This window comes from Physeter macrocephalus, chromosome 5 (assembly GCF_002837175.3).
Source record: "Physeter macrocephalus isolate SW-GA chromosome 5, ASM283717v5, whole genome shotgun sequence".
NCBI lineage: Eukaryota > Metazoa > Chordata > Mammalia > Artiodactyla > Physeteridae > Physeter > Physeter macrocephalus.
Genome location: NC_041218.1, coordinates 60,377,945 through 60,394,794, shown reverse-complemented (window position 1 = coordinate 60,394,794; position 16,850 = coordinate 60,377,945). Strand labels below are relative to the sequence as shown.

Here is a 16,850-nt window from a genome sequence, read left to right as displayed (position 1 = left end):
TGTTAATGTAATAAACACAACAAAACATCTAATTCTTATTTTTAATTGACATTTTGCTGATTACAATACAAGTGATCATTATGTTACCTTTATTTGTCATTTATATGCTCACCTGTTTTTTTTTCTGAAATACCTATTCCTGTTCTTGGTCCCTTTGTGCTTTTCTTTTTTTTTCCTCTTAGTTGTTACCCTCCTAACTTTAATTTTTAAAGTTTCTTTACATAGTAAGGATATGAGCCCTTTGTCATATAGTCCCAAATATTTTTCCCAGTTTTATGACTGCTTTTTAACTTTACAATCTGTTTGCCACACAGATGTTGGAACAAACATTTTTGTGTTTTCTAATTTATCTTTCTTGTTATGGCTTCAGCCTTTGATGACGTAGTGCTAAAGGGTCAGTTATCTTTAATAGACTTCCTTCTAGTCTTCCTCTCGGGTTATCAGTCCAATTCCTTGTGTCAGCCTACAGGGGGCGTTGCTCAGTCTCCTCCTACCTCTTTACTCCTCCCTCTCTAGGTAGGTCTCCCTCTGTCGACAGGGATAAAGGGAATAACTGTGTCCTCTGGGAAAGCTGTGTGGTAACACCTCTGAGGAAAGACGAGGTCAGGAGCTCACAGTTAGTCCATGGTTGAAGAAAAGGCAGCGATATAAAAGATCAATAATTAAACAAATATATAATTTCTTAACTTTCCAAAAATTTTGAAGATAAACAGCTTAAAAGTTTAAATTAATTAGTTAAAATGTAGATTTAAAAAACTAAATCAAAAAAAAAAAAACCTAAATCTAAAAATAAATGTATAAGTAAATGTGAAAGGTGGTGATGGCCCCATGCGGGAAGGTAAAGTGGATAAGCTCCAATGGATGCCTGTCCTTCTCCAAGCATCTCTGCACTAGGCCCTTCCTCCCAGGGCAGGCAAGAAGGAGAATAAGCCGGGTTGATTTTTTTTTCCCTTTAGTTCTCACAGGTTGAGAAGACCATAGCATCTTCAAGCATGTCCTCCCATTCTTTCCCCATGACCTTTCCATATCTTCCCCTCTCTCATCCAATTTCCAGTCTTTCTGCTCTCATTTTTGCTGATGACTTTGTACCAGATAGGGACTCCCTCATCTTACCACAACCAAATCTACAAGTGCTTTGGCATTAAAACCATCTTTTACTTTGGCTCACCTGCTGAAAAGGAGGATGTGTCTCAAGGTCTCTGGATTTCATCCCATCTCAACTTCTCTAAGATTTGTAACTTTCAGTTATCCTCTTACATGCATCTTCAACTGTTTGCTTTCTATAAATCATTTCCTTCAGCGTACAAACATTTCCTTTTTTTTTGGTTGCAATTGGTCTTCGTTGCTGCGCACGGGCCTTCTCTAGTTGCAGCGGATGGGGGCTACTCTTCGTCGCGGTGTGGTGGCTTCTCTTGTTGCAGAGCACGGGCTCTAGGTGCTCGGGCTTCAGTAGTTGTGGCACACGGGCTCAGTAGTTGTGGCTCACGGGCTCTAGAGCGCGGGCTCAGTAGTTGTGGCACACGGGCTTAGTTGCTCCGCGGCATGTGGGATCTTCCTGGACCAGGGCTCGAACCCATGTCCCCTGCATTGGCAGGCAGATTCTTAACCACTGCGCCACCAGGGAAGTCCCCAAACATTTCCTTTTATCTTCAACTGTAGATAATAGTCTCCTGTGACAAACGCCCCCCCACAACCCCCTTCAGCAATCATGCTACTCTTATGCTCACATTTGCAGCCAAATTTCTTTTAACAGTTGTCAGCATATGCCATCTCTAGTTTCTAACCTCCCATTCACATATTCTGATCTGGCTTCTGCACCTACCATTTCACCAGAACGATTTTTGTCAGTGATAACTCTGTCACTCAATCTAATGAACATCTGATTAAACCTCTCAGTAGCTATCAATACAGCTGACCACTCCCCCATTCTTGAACCTGCCTTTTTTTTAGTTTCTCTGAGGCCAAAAATGCTCTTGGATTTTCTCCAACTTCATTTATCAATCCATTTCACTCTTTTTTTTTTTTTAGTGTGGAATATATTTTAACACATTCTTAGAAATAAAGAATTATAGAGGAAAGTGGTTATCACAAGGAAGAGAAATCAAAACCCTAGAATAATTTCACTCTCTTTTATTGCCTCCTCTCCATCCTGCTAACATCTAAACATAAGAATTTGTCAGAGCTTGGTCCTAAGTTCTCTTTTATCTTTCTACACTGTTTATCCAGGTGAGTTCCTTGATTTCCTTGGCTTCAAATACAATCTATAGGTCAATGGCTCCTAAACTTACTGCTTTAGTTCAGAGCTCTTTTCTGAAATATATACTTTTATATCAAGTGCATCCTTGACTTATTCACTTTGATGTCTCAAAGAGGTCTGAAACCTCTCATGTTTAAAACTAACCTAGAAGGACTCACTCTATGTGCTTTTGAGACTTGATATAAAGCAACCAAGTCAGTGGAGGATGGGCAAAAAATAGATATATAGATCAACAGACCCATACATATTCGGCCAATTGACTTTTTTTAAAAGATTTTTTTTATGTGGACCATTTTTAAAGTATTTATTGAATTTGTTACAATATTGCTTCTGTTTTATGTTTTGGTTATTTGGCTGTGAGGCATGTGGGATCTTAGCTCCCCGACCAGGGATCGAACCTGCACCCTTGGAAGGTGAAGTCTCAACCACTGGACCACCAGGGAAGTCCTGGCCAATTGACTTTTGAGAAAAATATCAAAACAATTCAATGGTGAAAGAATAATCTTTTCAACAAATGATGTTGAAAAAAGTGGCCATCCATACACGAAAAAAGATGAACTTCAACCTATACCTCACACCATATGCAAAAAATAACTCAAAACGAATCAAAGATATAAAAGTAAAACCTGAAATTATAAAACTTCTAGAAGAAAAACATAGGAGAAAACCTTTGTTACTTGGGTTAATCAAACATTTCTTAGCTAGAACACAGAAAGCACAAACCATAAGAGGTAAAAATTGGTAAACTGAATTTATCAAAATTAAATACTTCTGCTCTTTTAAAAACACCATTAGAAAAATGAAAATCCAAAGAATGAATTAAAATATTTGCAAAACACATATGTGACAAAGGGCTAGTATCCAAAATATATTAAGAACTCTCACAGATCAATAACAAGAAGACAAACAACCATTTAAAAAAAAAAAGCAGCAAAAGAAATGAACAGGTATTTCACCAAAGTGAACACACAGCTGGCAGATAAATACATGAACACATACTCAATGTCTTTGGTCATTAGAGGAATTCAAATTAAAATCATAATGAGATGTTATTAATACTTATTAGAATGGCTAAAACAATTTTTAAAAATCTGACATTACAAAGTTCTGACAAGGATGGAGGATAACAGGAACTCTTACACACTGCTGGCGGAAATGCAAAAGGGTACAAGCACTTTGGAAAACAGTTTGGCAGTTTCTTATAAACTTACCATACAACCCATCTTCCCACTCCTAGGTGTTTATCCAAGTGACATGAAACATGTCCATACAAGAACGTGTATGCAAATGTTCATAGCAGCTTTTTTCAAAATTGTCAAAAACTAGAAGCAATCCAAATGCCCCTCTACTAGGGAGTGAATAAACTGTGTTACATCTATACACGGAATACTATTCAGCAATAAAAAGGTCTGATTTACTGGTGAGTGCAGTCACATTGATGAATCTCAAATGCATTATGCTAAACTGGAGAAACCAGCCTCAAAAGGTTACATATTGTATAATTTAATTAATATGACATTCTGAAAAGATGAAACTAAAGGGACAGAAAACAGATCAATAGTTGCCAGGGGTGGGGGGAGAGTGAGGGAATTAACTACCAAGGGCATCGGGGGATTTTTTGAGATAATTGTGGTGAATGGTTTCACGACTATCTATTACTCAAAAACAGTGAATTTACGGTATATAAATTATACCTCTGTAAACCCAACTTAAAAAAAATGGTATAACGATCTTCCCCACATGCATGCTTCTTCCCCAATTTTTCCCAACTTAAAAAATGGCATCAATATCCAGCCATCTTCTAAAGCCAGAAACTTGGCAATGATTCTTGAAACTTCCTTTTCTGTCACCCAGCCCCACCCCCACCTATATCAAATCCATCTCCAAGTCCCACCAATTCTGCTTCTAAAACATATTGCAAACCCATTTTCTAATTTTCCTATCCAAGCTTTCCCCTTAGTGCAAATCATCATCCCCCTCACCTACACTATTGCAAGAGTTTCCCTGCTGGTCTCCCTGCTTCCATTCTTGGCCTTCTCCAACCCAGCTTATGAATGACCCCATACTGATGATCTTAAGTTAAAGTTAAACCGTGTCATTGCCTTGCTTTATACTTTTCAGTGGCTCCATTTCTAAACCCCACACTTGGCACCCATCAGGCCATATATGATCTAACACATCCAATGTCATCTGGCGGCACTCCGCTCTACCCTCTTATCCCTCCCACCCACCCCCCATGATATTCTGGCCATACTGGCCTTCTTCCATGTGTTGGATATTCCAAGTTTTTTGCTCCCCTAGCAACTTTGCACATGCTATTCCCTATCCCTAGACTTTTCTTCTTTGCTCTTGTTTTTAATGGCCAGCTCCTTCTCATTATAAAGTTTCAGCTTAAATATCATATCTTTAGGGCTTCCCTGGTGGCGCAGTGGTTGAGAATCCGCCTGCCGATGCAGGGGACACGGGTTCGTGCCCTGGTCCGGGAAGATCCCACATGCCGCGGAGCAGCTAGGCCCGTGAGCCATGGCCGCTGAGCCTGCGCGTCCGGAGCCTGTGCTCCGCAACGGGAGAGGCCACAACAGTGAGAGGCCCGTGTACCGCATTAAAAAAAAAAAAAAAATCGTATCTTTAGAGAAGTTTTATACCTTTTATAATAGTTTACTCCTGACGTTCTCTTTCATAGCACCTTATTTTGCTCCTTTCCCAATTTACAGTTATGTATTTATAATTTATTTCATCAATATTCATCTCCCCTACTAGAATATAAGCTCCTAGAGGGCAGAAACTATTTTCTCTTTTTACTTTCTTAGCACATTACCTGACATCATAGAAGCTAATAAATATTGTTAAATAAATGTGTAAATTAACGAGACTCCTACAATTAAAACAGTAATAAGAATTCAATGTGATCATCACTGAATGACCGGGGCCAACATAACTATCTCTCTACATATTTTTAGGGCCCCCTGAATTAGGCTTAATGAATAGAGATACGTACTATATTGCCAGAGGTAAGTAAGGGTCACCAATTTTCAAAACCATGACTGGGCAGGTAGATGACAATGTCAGCCACTCAGAAAGGCTTACCTCTCCAAACCAATTGCTTGGCACAGAGGATGGAGCTTGGAGTTGTACAGAAGTGTAAAGCTGTGTGTCCACTTAAGGAGTAGCAATTGAGCTTTGCTCCACGGTCACAGAGAATCTTAACACAATCCAAGTTGGCCATTTCACAAGCCACATGAAGAGGGGTTTTCCCATTAGGTCTACAGTTGATTGTAGCATTGTGGTCCAGTAGCACCAGAAGACATTCCACGTGACCAAACAAGACAGAAAGATGCAGGCCCGTGGCCCAGGAAGACTTTAATTTGTAACTAGGCAACCAATAACCTGAAAAAAGAAAGGGAGAGAAAGTTTAACTTCTTGGCCTAGGATTTGTCCCTGTGAGAATTAGTGAGGATTTTTACAAAGTATTTTACTTTTGTCACATTTATAAAATTGGGGGATGATTTGGAAGTTGTAAACTAGTGGCTGATGGATCTGCAAATGTTTAGCTTAGTAGTGTATTGGATTACTTAAATGGGACAGGGGCTCTCTACTATTCCCTATTATCTTGGTCCTTCATTTACTTTACCTTCCTGGCTGTCCAAGGCATTTGTGTTTGAGACCTTCATTTATGTGACTGTATTTTATTTTACATGATGATTTACATGACATTCTTATTAAAGAATTTTTTTAACTCCCAATCATTTTCTTGAATGATTCCAAAGCTGTTACTTACAAGCTTATAATTTTCATTCCATCACAGTTCTTTTTCCCTCTACTTGTTGCTATTGTCAAGTTAAGGTATGAATGTATTTGATGTCTTTAGAAAATCTGTCACACCAAGATTTTATTTGCCTGTCTATCAGTTTATACAACACCTCTTTCGGAAGAAGAATTAAGAATTTATAGCAGCTTACAAATTTTACACAAGATTTTTTTAGTGATCTAGAAAATAAGGGCAAAGGAAAAAATAAGGAAGGAAAATAAAAAGAGGTTCAGGGTCAGATAGGTACCCAAAATATAAACTGTGTTCTATATATGCTAGAACCACACTGTAAATTTGCCTTTGAACTTCCCAGCAGCCAAAATAAACAGGAAAACATGATGTGTTGCACAATTAACTATGCCCACAAGCTATACACAAATTAATTGGTCAGGAGAAGCACAGTTGTTCCTAGAACTGAGATCTTAAATAAAATTTTCCCATTAGTTGTTGGAAATCTCTCTCTCTCTCTCTCCCTCCACCCTCCCTCCCTCTCACCCTCTCTCTTTCTCTTTCCTTTTTCCCTCTTACCTCTGACTTCTAAACACTGAACTAGTCCTTTTTTCCCAAGTGTCCAATGATTGCCATTTTGACAAGCTATAACAAAGATAACTTTATAAATCTTTTTTTCAATGTCAATACCCAGAGCCATGGCATTAAGTTCACTATGAGTGGAGAATGGAAAATAGGTACAGAAAGATGAAATATTTAATGGCAAGATGAAGATGCAGACATAGCTCAACAGCTTAGAAGAGACTCTAGGGTGGAAACAACAAAATAAATTTTAACATGGATAAATCAGAAGTTTGTTTTTACAATAGGTTGTAAAAATTCCACTATGCGAGTACAAGGTAAGCAGATTATGAGTTTGTTTTTTTTTTAGATTTTTTTTGGAAAGATCGTCTTTATTTATTTATTTAATATTTTGGCCGCACCGTGTGGGATATGGGATCTTCGTTCCCCAACCAGGGATCGAACACATGTCCCCTGCATTGGAAGTGTGGAGTCTTAACCACTGAACCATCGGGGAAGTCCCAGAAGATTATGATTTAATGGTAATTTATTTGAGGAAAAACCTAAGTATTTGAGTTGACAATAATCTAGAAATGAGCCAACAGTAAGATGAAGCTGCCCAAATGCTGATACAATCTTTAGCTACATTAATAGGGTATAGCACCCAGAACAAGAGAAGTAAAAGTTGTATTCTTCACTGATTAGATGAGGTCAGAAAAATCTAAAATATTGTGAATACTTCTGGGCAACAAAAATGAGCATCTGGAGGGTACTCAGAGGATGATGACCACGTTAAAGGTGGGCCTGGTGATCAGGTATTAAAAGTCTCTCATTTAAGTGAAAAGAACTACCTATGCACCACTCCTGGGTATTTAACCTACAAGTACATTCACTCATGTGTGAAATGCTATATAAGGGCCACTGTATTACACAACTCCCAGGAACACTACTTGCATTGAACTCTTTATGAAGAGTATGAAGTTCCCGGGAGTTATAAATCCTGGTAACCTGGCCCAGGACAACAACATGCACTGCACTACAGCATTGTTCTTAATGGTTAGTGATTGGAAACAACCTCAATCTTCATCAATAGGAGACTGTTTAAATAAAGTATGTACATCCGTACAGTGGAACACTATACAGCCATTACAAAGAAGGGGGCGGTTCTGTGTATACTGGTATGGAAAAAATCTCAAGATATATTATTGAGTGAGAGAAACAGGGAGCCGAAGAGTGTGCATAAAGGCTAACAGGTAAGAAAATATTTATAAACACCTAACACTAGAAACTGGTTGCACTGGTGGGGACTGGGGGACAAGAACATAGATTTACTTATCCTTCAATGCTCCCCTTGAGTTTTTAAATTTAGTACCTGTGCGTGTATTACTATTTATAAAAATAAATAAAATTAAAATAAACTGTTGTGCTCCTGTCCAGGGGGAAAAATAATTTAGTTTAAAGAGGCCATTTAGGGCTTCCCTGGTGGTGCAGTGGTTGAGAATCTGTCTGCCAATGCAGGGGACATGGGTTCGAACCCTGGTCCAGGAAGACGCCACATGCTGTGGAGCAACTAAGCCCGTGCGCCACAACTACTGAGCCTGCACTCTAGAGCCCACAAGCCGCAACTACTGAAGCCCGCGCGTCTAGAGCCTGTGCTCCGCAACAAGAGAAGCCACCGCAATGAGAAACCCGTGCACTGCCAACGAAAAGTAGCCCCCGCTCACCACAATTAGAGAAAGCCCATGCACAGCAACGAAGACCCAACGCAGCCAAAAATAAATAAATTTATATTTTTTTTAAAAAGAGGTTATTTATAGGGTTATGCACAATGTTGATTAATCCTGAGTGAATGAATGCTCCCAACCAGAAGTTTGTTTTTGTATGGCCCACCCTCCAACCTAGACAGACAGACAGACAGACACACACACACACACACACACACACACACACACACACACACACTCACACACTTTAATCTCTTTTCATCTCACTCAGAATTCTAGGGCCATTCTGCTTTCTCGTCCTCCCAACTCTCCCCTTATCCAAAGTTGTTCTTTAAAAAGAAATCCAGGGGTTTCCCTGGTGGCGCAGTGGTTGCGCGTCTGCCTGCCGATGCAGGGGAACCGGGTTCGCGCCCCGGTCTGGGAGGATCCCACATGCCGCAGAGCGGCTAGGCCCGTGAGCCATGGCCGCTGAGCCTGCGCGTCCGGAGCCTGTGCTCCGCAACGGGAGAGGCCACAACAGTGAGAGGCCCGCGTACCAAAAAAAAAAAAAAAAAAAAAAAAAAAAGAAATCCAAAGTTAATTTACACTAAGGTCTAATAGACTGAGGATTGTTTAAAGTGTGACCCTCTTAGGATTATCTGAATTTATGTAGGAATCTGTATTCATACAATAGATTAAGTTCTAAAATACTAATTCCAGATTTCAGACACTGAAAAGGGAAGTTATTTGGTGATATGGATTTTCCCTGGTAGAGACAAATAGTTTCACAGACAGTCTGGACTGGGGAGGATCAACCCTGTGCCTCTGTGTGTGTGTGTGTGAGTGTGTGTGTGTAAATAGATATGCACACACGATACACTTGTATATATCCATATATACATTTCCATTTAGCTGTGCACATTGAATCTGTGTTCCAAGCATAGTTTTTAAGCTATATGGTATGCAACCTGCTTTTGATAAGGAATGAATCACTTAACACCAATACTTAGTCATCTTAATACTCAAATTTCCTCTACAAGCAATTTGCAAAGACAGCCTCTTCTAACTGTCTTGCAAAGAAGCTGGTTCCAGATCTGAAAACTGGAGTGTGTTTTGCTTGCCAATTAACAGCAAAGATTAGGCAGCTCTATGCAACAACTGATTGGAAACTCAAGTCTGCTTCTGCAGTGGTAAGAAAAATGATCTCAGAAAGGAAGCAGCAGAGAGCTGATTAAGAAAACACCATTTTGATGTAAAATCAAAGAAACACAGAATGTTAGCGCTGGAGGGAAGATTATCCAGTCCAAGCCTTTCATTTTCCAGATGAGAAAACTGCCACTTTTTCAGCCTGCTAGAGCCATAAGTCTGCCTCAGTGCAAGCTAATGGACTCAGAATATCTGCAATGCAGGGTTTCCATCTGTCTTTGTCTTTGTGGAAGTAGAATAGGTTTAGCGCCAAGCCTGCTTCACAAATCATAAGGAAAGAAAGAAGATCCCGAATTCATCTATCTGTCACATCTCTGATATGGAGATACATTTGCTGGTTGATTTTTTTTTCTTCCTCCTAAATTCCCAGTAGCACCTATAGAATCTATCCTGCCTGTTTATTACGTGAATCGGTCATCCTTGACCTCTCATTCAGTTTCATCTGTGTGTCCTATAATCATAATCATTAACTAGTAAATTAGGCTCAGAGATGGCCAAGTGTTGGAATTCAGCCAACCTCATAAATGGAATTGTGCCTACAACTCACCTCTCCTAGAAAGGAATGTGGGTGGTAGGAACGTAGATGGGTGGGTGGCAGCAAGACACCTTAGCTGGTGCCCCTAGGGAGCTGAGTGGAGAGATAGGAAGAGAATAGATAGTCGGATACAGATCAGGGTCTGTTGCAATGTATCTTGAAGCTGCATTGCAGAACTTTGGTGGGGGGTAGTGGGGAGGAGTTTCTGGATAATTCAAGCCCTTGCAAAGCAGGAAAGCCCACTGCAGAGACAGAAGCAGTCCACAGCAAACAGGCCACACACATACAATCACCACCTTTAAATGACGATACGGCCACAGGTCACTGTGAACCAAGTGTGGAAACAAGCAGGAGTGTCCTTTCCACCACACCTACCCTCACTGAGGACCAAACTTGAGGTAATGCCATTGCCAAAAAACCACAGTGATGCAGCACCCATTAACACACTTGTGTTGATGCTGGTATGTCAAGAGATCAAAATTTGTCCCGCAAAATGTAACCCCCAATGGTCACAGCATGACAGAAATACAGTTAACTAATCAGGCAGATTCATTTTGTACACTCTCCCTTCTTTCCACAGCAATATTGTCCCAGGGCTTCAGAACTCAAAATGTGATTTATTCTTAGCATTTGTCTTTCAAAAGGCCCCCCTATGCTCACTTCTGCAGAGTCCAGGATGCCCTTTGACTGTGTGCTCAGATTGCACAAAGGACTGTGGGGAGGGAGTAAAACCCAGGGACAAAGCCCTTGATGGGGCCAGAGGTGAGGAAGGCACTGCTTCCCCTAATGTAAACTACTTGGTTCTTACCCCAGGTCTGCAGTCTGTGGGCAGTGATGCCTTCTGCTTGAGCTCTGCTTGAGCAATGAGCTTAACTGAGAAGAAAATACAGATTCTTTCTCCTAGGAAAAAATCCCAGAGAGAACTCTCAAACATAGGCCACACCCATGTGGATTTATAGCACCTACCATTACTTTTTACCTTCCCCAGACCATGACACTTAATCTGTTTATATAATTTCCCCTTCAAAACATTGAAGATTATCAGCATGCAGGAGATCTAGAGGGGGTCTTGACAAAGCCTCCACTTTACAAATGAGGATAAATATCCTGTAGAGATTAAGTAGCAGGAAGTGCCCATGTTTGTATACCTAGTCTCCCCCAAATCTCTAAATAGCCATCAATGATCTGAAAGCTACATGCAGTCCACCTCCAAACCAATATCAATTCTCAGCAAAGTTCTAAAGGAATTTAGGAGTTATGCCCCTACAAAAATACACAGACCAATGCTGTGTGTGTGTGTGTGTGTGTGTGTGTGTGTGTGTGTGTGTGTGTGTGTTTAATTTAAATCTGAATCCAGAGATATGCCTGAGTCACTGAGTAGAAAACCCCCGGCTCAGGAAATATAGTAAGGAGCGAAGTGTTTGGGCCACGTTTTGGAAGGTTTGATTCTGCTCCAGTGTTTGGGGGGATATACACATCTCTGGTAAATCTTCAGCTAAGCCTTGCTCTGCCACAGTTATCTGCTGTAATGTTATCTGAGTCCAAAGAACCCCACACACAAGAAGCCTCTGTTATTACAGCCAAAGGTTACACACACTGCTCATGGCTGGATAAGCAGACATTTGCTCTGCTGTGTCCACGTATTTACACAGTCCTGAAGGATTACAGGCTGGAGCACAATTCTTGCCTATTTTTTAATAACTAATATTTTCAGGATAAATCTCAGAGTTTCCCCAGGGGAGAAAAAAAAAAGCTTGAAATGTAAAATTTAAAAGAAAAAAATGTGAACATCTAGGAAAGGAAAAGAACCCTGGGATGGCAGTAGGAAAGTAGGAAAGTGAATTTCTGGCAAAGAGGAAAATTAGGTGATAAGAAGATGACTCATTAAGAGAGTGAAAATAAGAGCTTTCAAGATATTTGGAAGGCAGTTGCTACTTAGTAGATAGAGTACCTGCCAGAAAGTTTTCCAGTGAAATCATTCATTGGTTATTTTAATTAAAAATATGACTATCAACCAAAGAACCTGCGGCTGTGGGCCACAAACGAAGTACTTAAAGTGCATTACGCTGATTAATAAAAGGACTCTGATTAACCTTGCTGACTAGGGAATTCCATACCAAAGAGATAAGTATGATATTCTGCCTGTAACATTAATAAGCCAAGGCTCATGCATCTGAAGGAGAATCAAATGTGTGGTTGAAAAACCGTTGGAAACAGCTTTATGGATATTCACGTTTCCCGTATGGAGATCGCCTAGTAGAGAACCAATATGAATAGCTTTGCGTTTTCTTAGAGACCCACTTTCACTATAAATACTGTGCACTTGGCTCATAACAAACTTTATATAATTGACATCCCTTGACTATTCAACTGCTAATTGCATTTGGCAGTTAAAAGTTGTTCGTGTATTTAACTTTTCTTCACTTCATTCCCATTTTAAAGTGGTCAGCTGGTAGATGTAATTTTGCTTACTTGTTTTTACTTTTCAGACCCATATATCTGCCATTCTCTAGGAGATAATGCAAATGCCAACCAGAATGTTTCTTTTTTTTAAAGAATGGCTTTCCTTTTTAAAAAATTTTATTTTATTATTATTTGGCTGCGTCGGGTCTTAGTTGCAGCACCTGGGCTTCTCTCTAGTTGTGGCTCGAGGGCTCTATAGTGCGCGGGTTTCGTTCCCCACAGCATGTGGGATGTTAGTTCCCCCACCAGGGACAAAACCTGCATCCCCTGCATTGGAAGGTGGATTCTTAACCACTGGACCACCAGGGAATTCCCAACCAGAATGTTTTTAATGTTTGCTTTACAAAGTGTGAGAGAAATATTTTTAATTGATAAAACATAATTTTATCTGAAGATTTGATTATGAAGTTTAAAATAACTTGAAAAAATAGAATGAGATGTCTCAAACTTTAAGAATCATTATTAGGTGCTGGGGCTAGGCAGGGCCCACCATCTGAACCTGGATGCTGGCTTCTAAATCTGTTCTCTGTCTCACAGGTGAGAGAAGTTACTCAGTGAGATGGGGAAGCAGAAGTGAATTTCCAGACACTTTGTTCTACCTTCCTCACAAAGTCCATATTTTATATTTGCTTAGGAGGTCAACTTTTGATTATTAGTGTACCATTTAGATTGTGGATTGGGGGTTGCAATGTTTAGATTCCAAGTTGATTTCTTCACCAACAGACTTCTGAGTTGCCTTGACAAAAAGTATAAACTTGCATTCATACTGGCTTAAACATACCATAATTAGGGGAGAAAATGTGGTCACTTTAAAAAATCCTATGTAAAATCCTATGTCCTAAAAGAAACAAAAATTATTTGGGATTAAACGTACCACTGTTGATCTTCCACAGGACAATCAAATGTTGAATACAGATTACGTTACTAATTACACAAGCAAATTTAAAGGTAACATAGTATGTTCTAGATTTTACACATTGTCTTGCTTAGTAAGCCCAAAATTACTAAAACCTGAAGATTCCCACACTTTAAAAGTAAATAGGTAATGTTCTATTTCTTCTTCTGGATGCGGGTTGCATATGTCTATTTTGTGAAAATTAATCAAGCTTCACACTTATGATTTGTGCACTTTTCTGTTGTAGAGATTTTTTAAAGTGCTTAAAAAAATCAAAAACTAATGCATAGCAATTCAACAGCATTCAACATCCAAAAAGTCTGCTGTGATTTAATAAAGTCTCACAAAGTTTAATCTAGTCACATACCCTTCAAGGACACAAAGTGTCTCATTCCTTAGAATTATTCAGAAAGGAACTAACTAATTCTAACTAACTAACGAACAAATGACCAGTGTAGCCTGCTCAGCTCTACACTAGTCCCTGGGAATTCCTCTGTGACTTAGAAACTGATATAACCACTTAGGTCTACTTTGCTTGGCTAGCAACTAGGATTCTATGCATCACTTCCGTTCCTGACTAAAATAAAAAGTTTGATAATTAGGCTGGGAGCCATGTGAAAATATCTGAAGAAACTGAAGAAAATGAGGCTTCAATCTGGGATTAAGATTGAAGAGACAGATTCTTATACCCATATTCACATTAAACAGAGAGTAAGTGTATTTCTTTCTATACACACACGTGTACGTGCACACACACGATTTCCTGCATAAACCCTTAAGATACGGCCACAAATCCTATCATTTCTTGCATTCATCCACCTGGCATGCATAAGAATGTTACTCTTGGGCTTCCCTGGTGGCGTAGTGGTTGAGAGTCCGCCTGCCAATGCAGGTGTCAAGGGTTCGTGCCCCGGTCAGGGAAGATCCCACATGCCGGGGAGCGGCTGGGCCCGTGAGCCATGGCCGCTGAGCCTGCGCGTCCGAAGCCTCTGCTCCGCAACGGAAGAGGCCACAACAGTGAGAGGCCCGCGTATAACAAAAAAAAAAAAAGAATGTTACTGTTCTTTTTTTTCCCCCAAATCCAGAGAGTGTAATTTGCTTTCTCCCTAATTCAAAGTCCCATCGCACAGTCCTATGAAAACAGCCATTTGCATGAATGAAAATTTAGCTCTATGAAGACCATAGGGAGTCGGCTCATATTGACAGAAAGATTTTAAAATGCATTTTTTTCTCGTTCAGGGATGATAACACCATTGGAAGCAAGAGAAACAGCACACTTCTCCAGAAACTGCCACTAAAACTTCCTTTCTCACAACCTCCGAACCTTCGCATGATCTACGCAATTTGGCATGCTCAGATGAGAAAAGGCAGTCTTCACAACTCAGGGTCAAATAAATTACCTGCCGACGTGGACATAAGTTAATTTAAGCTAGGCACGAATATAAGTGTTAAAAAATACCTTAAAAATGTATTAAGCATTCAGGCAGTCTTTCACTGAACAAATCCATAAGATGAAAGTAATCTGATCATATAGTATACATTCTTTCTTCTTAACAGAATCTCCATCAACCACTTTATAAAAAACAGACCTCTTCTTTATTTTCCAATCAAGATAGCAATGCCAATTTATAATAAAACCCTCAAGTAAAAATCATAAACACAGTAACTGGCCTCAACTATTCCATCCTTCCTTCAGAACTGATAGTAAATTAATGTAGAAATATATACCATTAGTATTCATTTTTGAAAATTGATGGTGCTGATGATTTATATACAAATGGAAAGTATTTTAAACGTAAAGAAAAGATCTTTCTCAATGCTGTACACAAGACCTTATCACCTATTTTGTTTAAACAGAAGTGATGTTGACTGGTGTTTGTTTGCAGTCTGCTTACCAGATGGCCTCACTACTCAAATTTCCCATTAACTAGCTGATTTGGGAAATCAGAATCTCACTTCTAATTTATTTCTGACTTATTAAGCATGGGTTCCAGAAAATCCCGTGATAAAAATATTCAGTTCTAATTTTTGCTATCCTTAGTTCCTCATAAGGCAGATACTCCGTGTTAGGTAGATCTACAATTTTGATCTATCACTGTAGTCATGGAAAAAAGTTAACTTTTTGGCTTTTCTGGATTCAGCTTTTCTGCCTGAACTGAAAACTCATTAAAATGACAAGGATCATAAAGGTGTATCACGGTACAGCCTTACCCATTTATTAACCCTTCAAATAGGGGCAAAAATCCTCTTCTTCCTCCAGGTGGATGTAGAGATGATATATCTTTAAGTAGCCCTGTTAACAGAGGGCTGGTAGCCTGTTCCCAAGCCAGTCATACTGTCTGGATTAGATCTCAGCAATCTGTTTAGCCATAATCTAGAGATGGTTTCTTTATTCTATGTACTTATAAGAATAAATAAAGTTAGAAATAGAAGAAAATTGCATTACTAAATATGATTATCCAGGATTTCAAATTCTAGGCACAGGGATACAGAAAGAGAAGGAAAGTAAAGAGAAGAAAAAATATATTTATATATACATATACCAGCTCATGATTTTGTCTAGTTTAAAAAGAAAGAAATGATTACATTAGAAATATTTTTTCAGTATATATTTAAAGAAATAATAAGAGCTACCAGTTTAGATTGGGTGACTAATGCTGTGCATTAAAAAAACAAATCCATTTTCTATAGATTTTACAATTACACCTATAATTTTTACCTTGTTTATAAGATGCCAAAACCATATTCTCATCTTCAACTTCAAAAACTGTGTCCACATCTATTTGCCTTTGGATTAAAATGGCCTTCAATTTTCCGAAGTCATTTGACTTTAGAGCCTCAAGGAAATTTCTCTTAACTAACTTGGCAGCTGCAGATTTAGTGATAGGGGCAGCCGTGCTGTCCATCCTTCCTCTCCCTCTGGAAGCTGGGTTGTGATTTATCAGGAGAGCGGCACCAAGCTAACAGGCACATGCTAGAGAGCCCACAAACTGTCAGCTAATTTTATCCCAAAGTATGCTGATCCGTTCTATTTATATAGGGATCATTTCAAACTTCAAAATATCCTTCTTGGCTGTCACTGCACTCTCAGGTCTTTTAAACTGGTTCTATACGAACTAATTCATTGAATAACATAGTGTATCAATATGAAGGAAAACCCTCACAATACATTTTAGAGAATAAAATGTCACTATTATTTCTTATACAATCAAAGTAATAATGTAAGATTTAAAAGCTCTTAACTTTTATTTTTTTTCCCCTCAGTAAAAACATCTGCTGCCCAACTGGAGATCCAATGTCTTGCTCTGATTAACCAATAGCCACAAATGAAAATTTGTTACAGTTGCTGATACATGTGCTTATGAAAACCTATAAAATTCTGTAATAAGAGCCTGCAAAATCAAGCACGGTCATACACATTTGAAAACAAACAGAAGGTTATCAAGTGACTTAGACTTGAAAAATTTCAACAT

At 39.2% G+C, this 16,850-nt stretch overlaps 1 protein-coding gene across 4 annotated transcripts in view; it reads right to left on the bottom strand.

Moving 5' to 3' along the window:
* The window catches only part of ASB4 (ankyrin repeat and SOCS box containing 4), a 70,997-nt gene extending 54,586 nt beyond the window's left edge, over window positions 1-16,411 (bottom strand). For all 4 annotated transcript variants that reach the window (XM_028490027.2, XM_024131747.3, XM_055085013.1 and 1 more), the window contains exons 1-2: window positions 16,097-16,411; window positions 5,345-5,644 (exon numbers count right to left, since the gene is read on the bottom strand). In XM_028490027.2, the coding sequence (XP_028345828.1) occupies window positions 5,345-5,644; window positions 16,097-16,283 (487 nt within the window). In that variant the 5' untranslated portion in view covers window positions 16,284-16,411. The remainder of the gene's footprint in view (window positions 1-5,344; window positions 5,645-16,096) is intronic.
* Window positions 16,412-16,850: the final 439 nt, after the last annotated feature.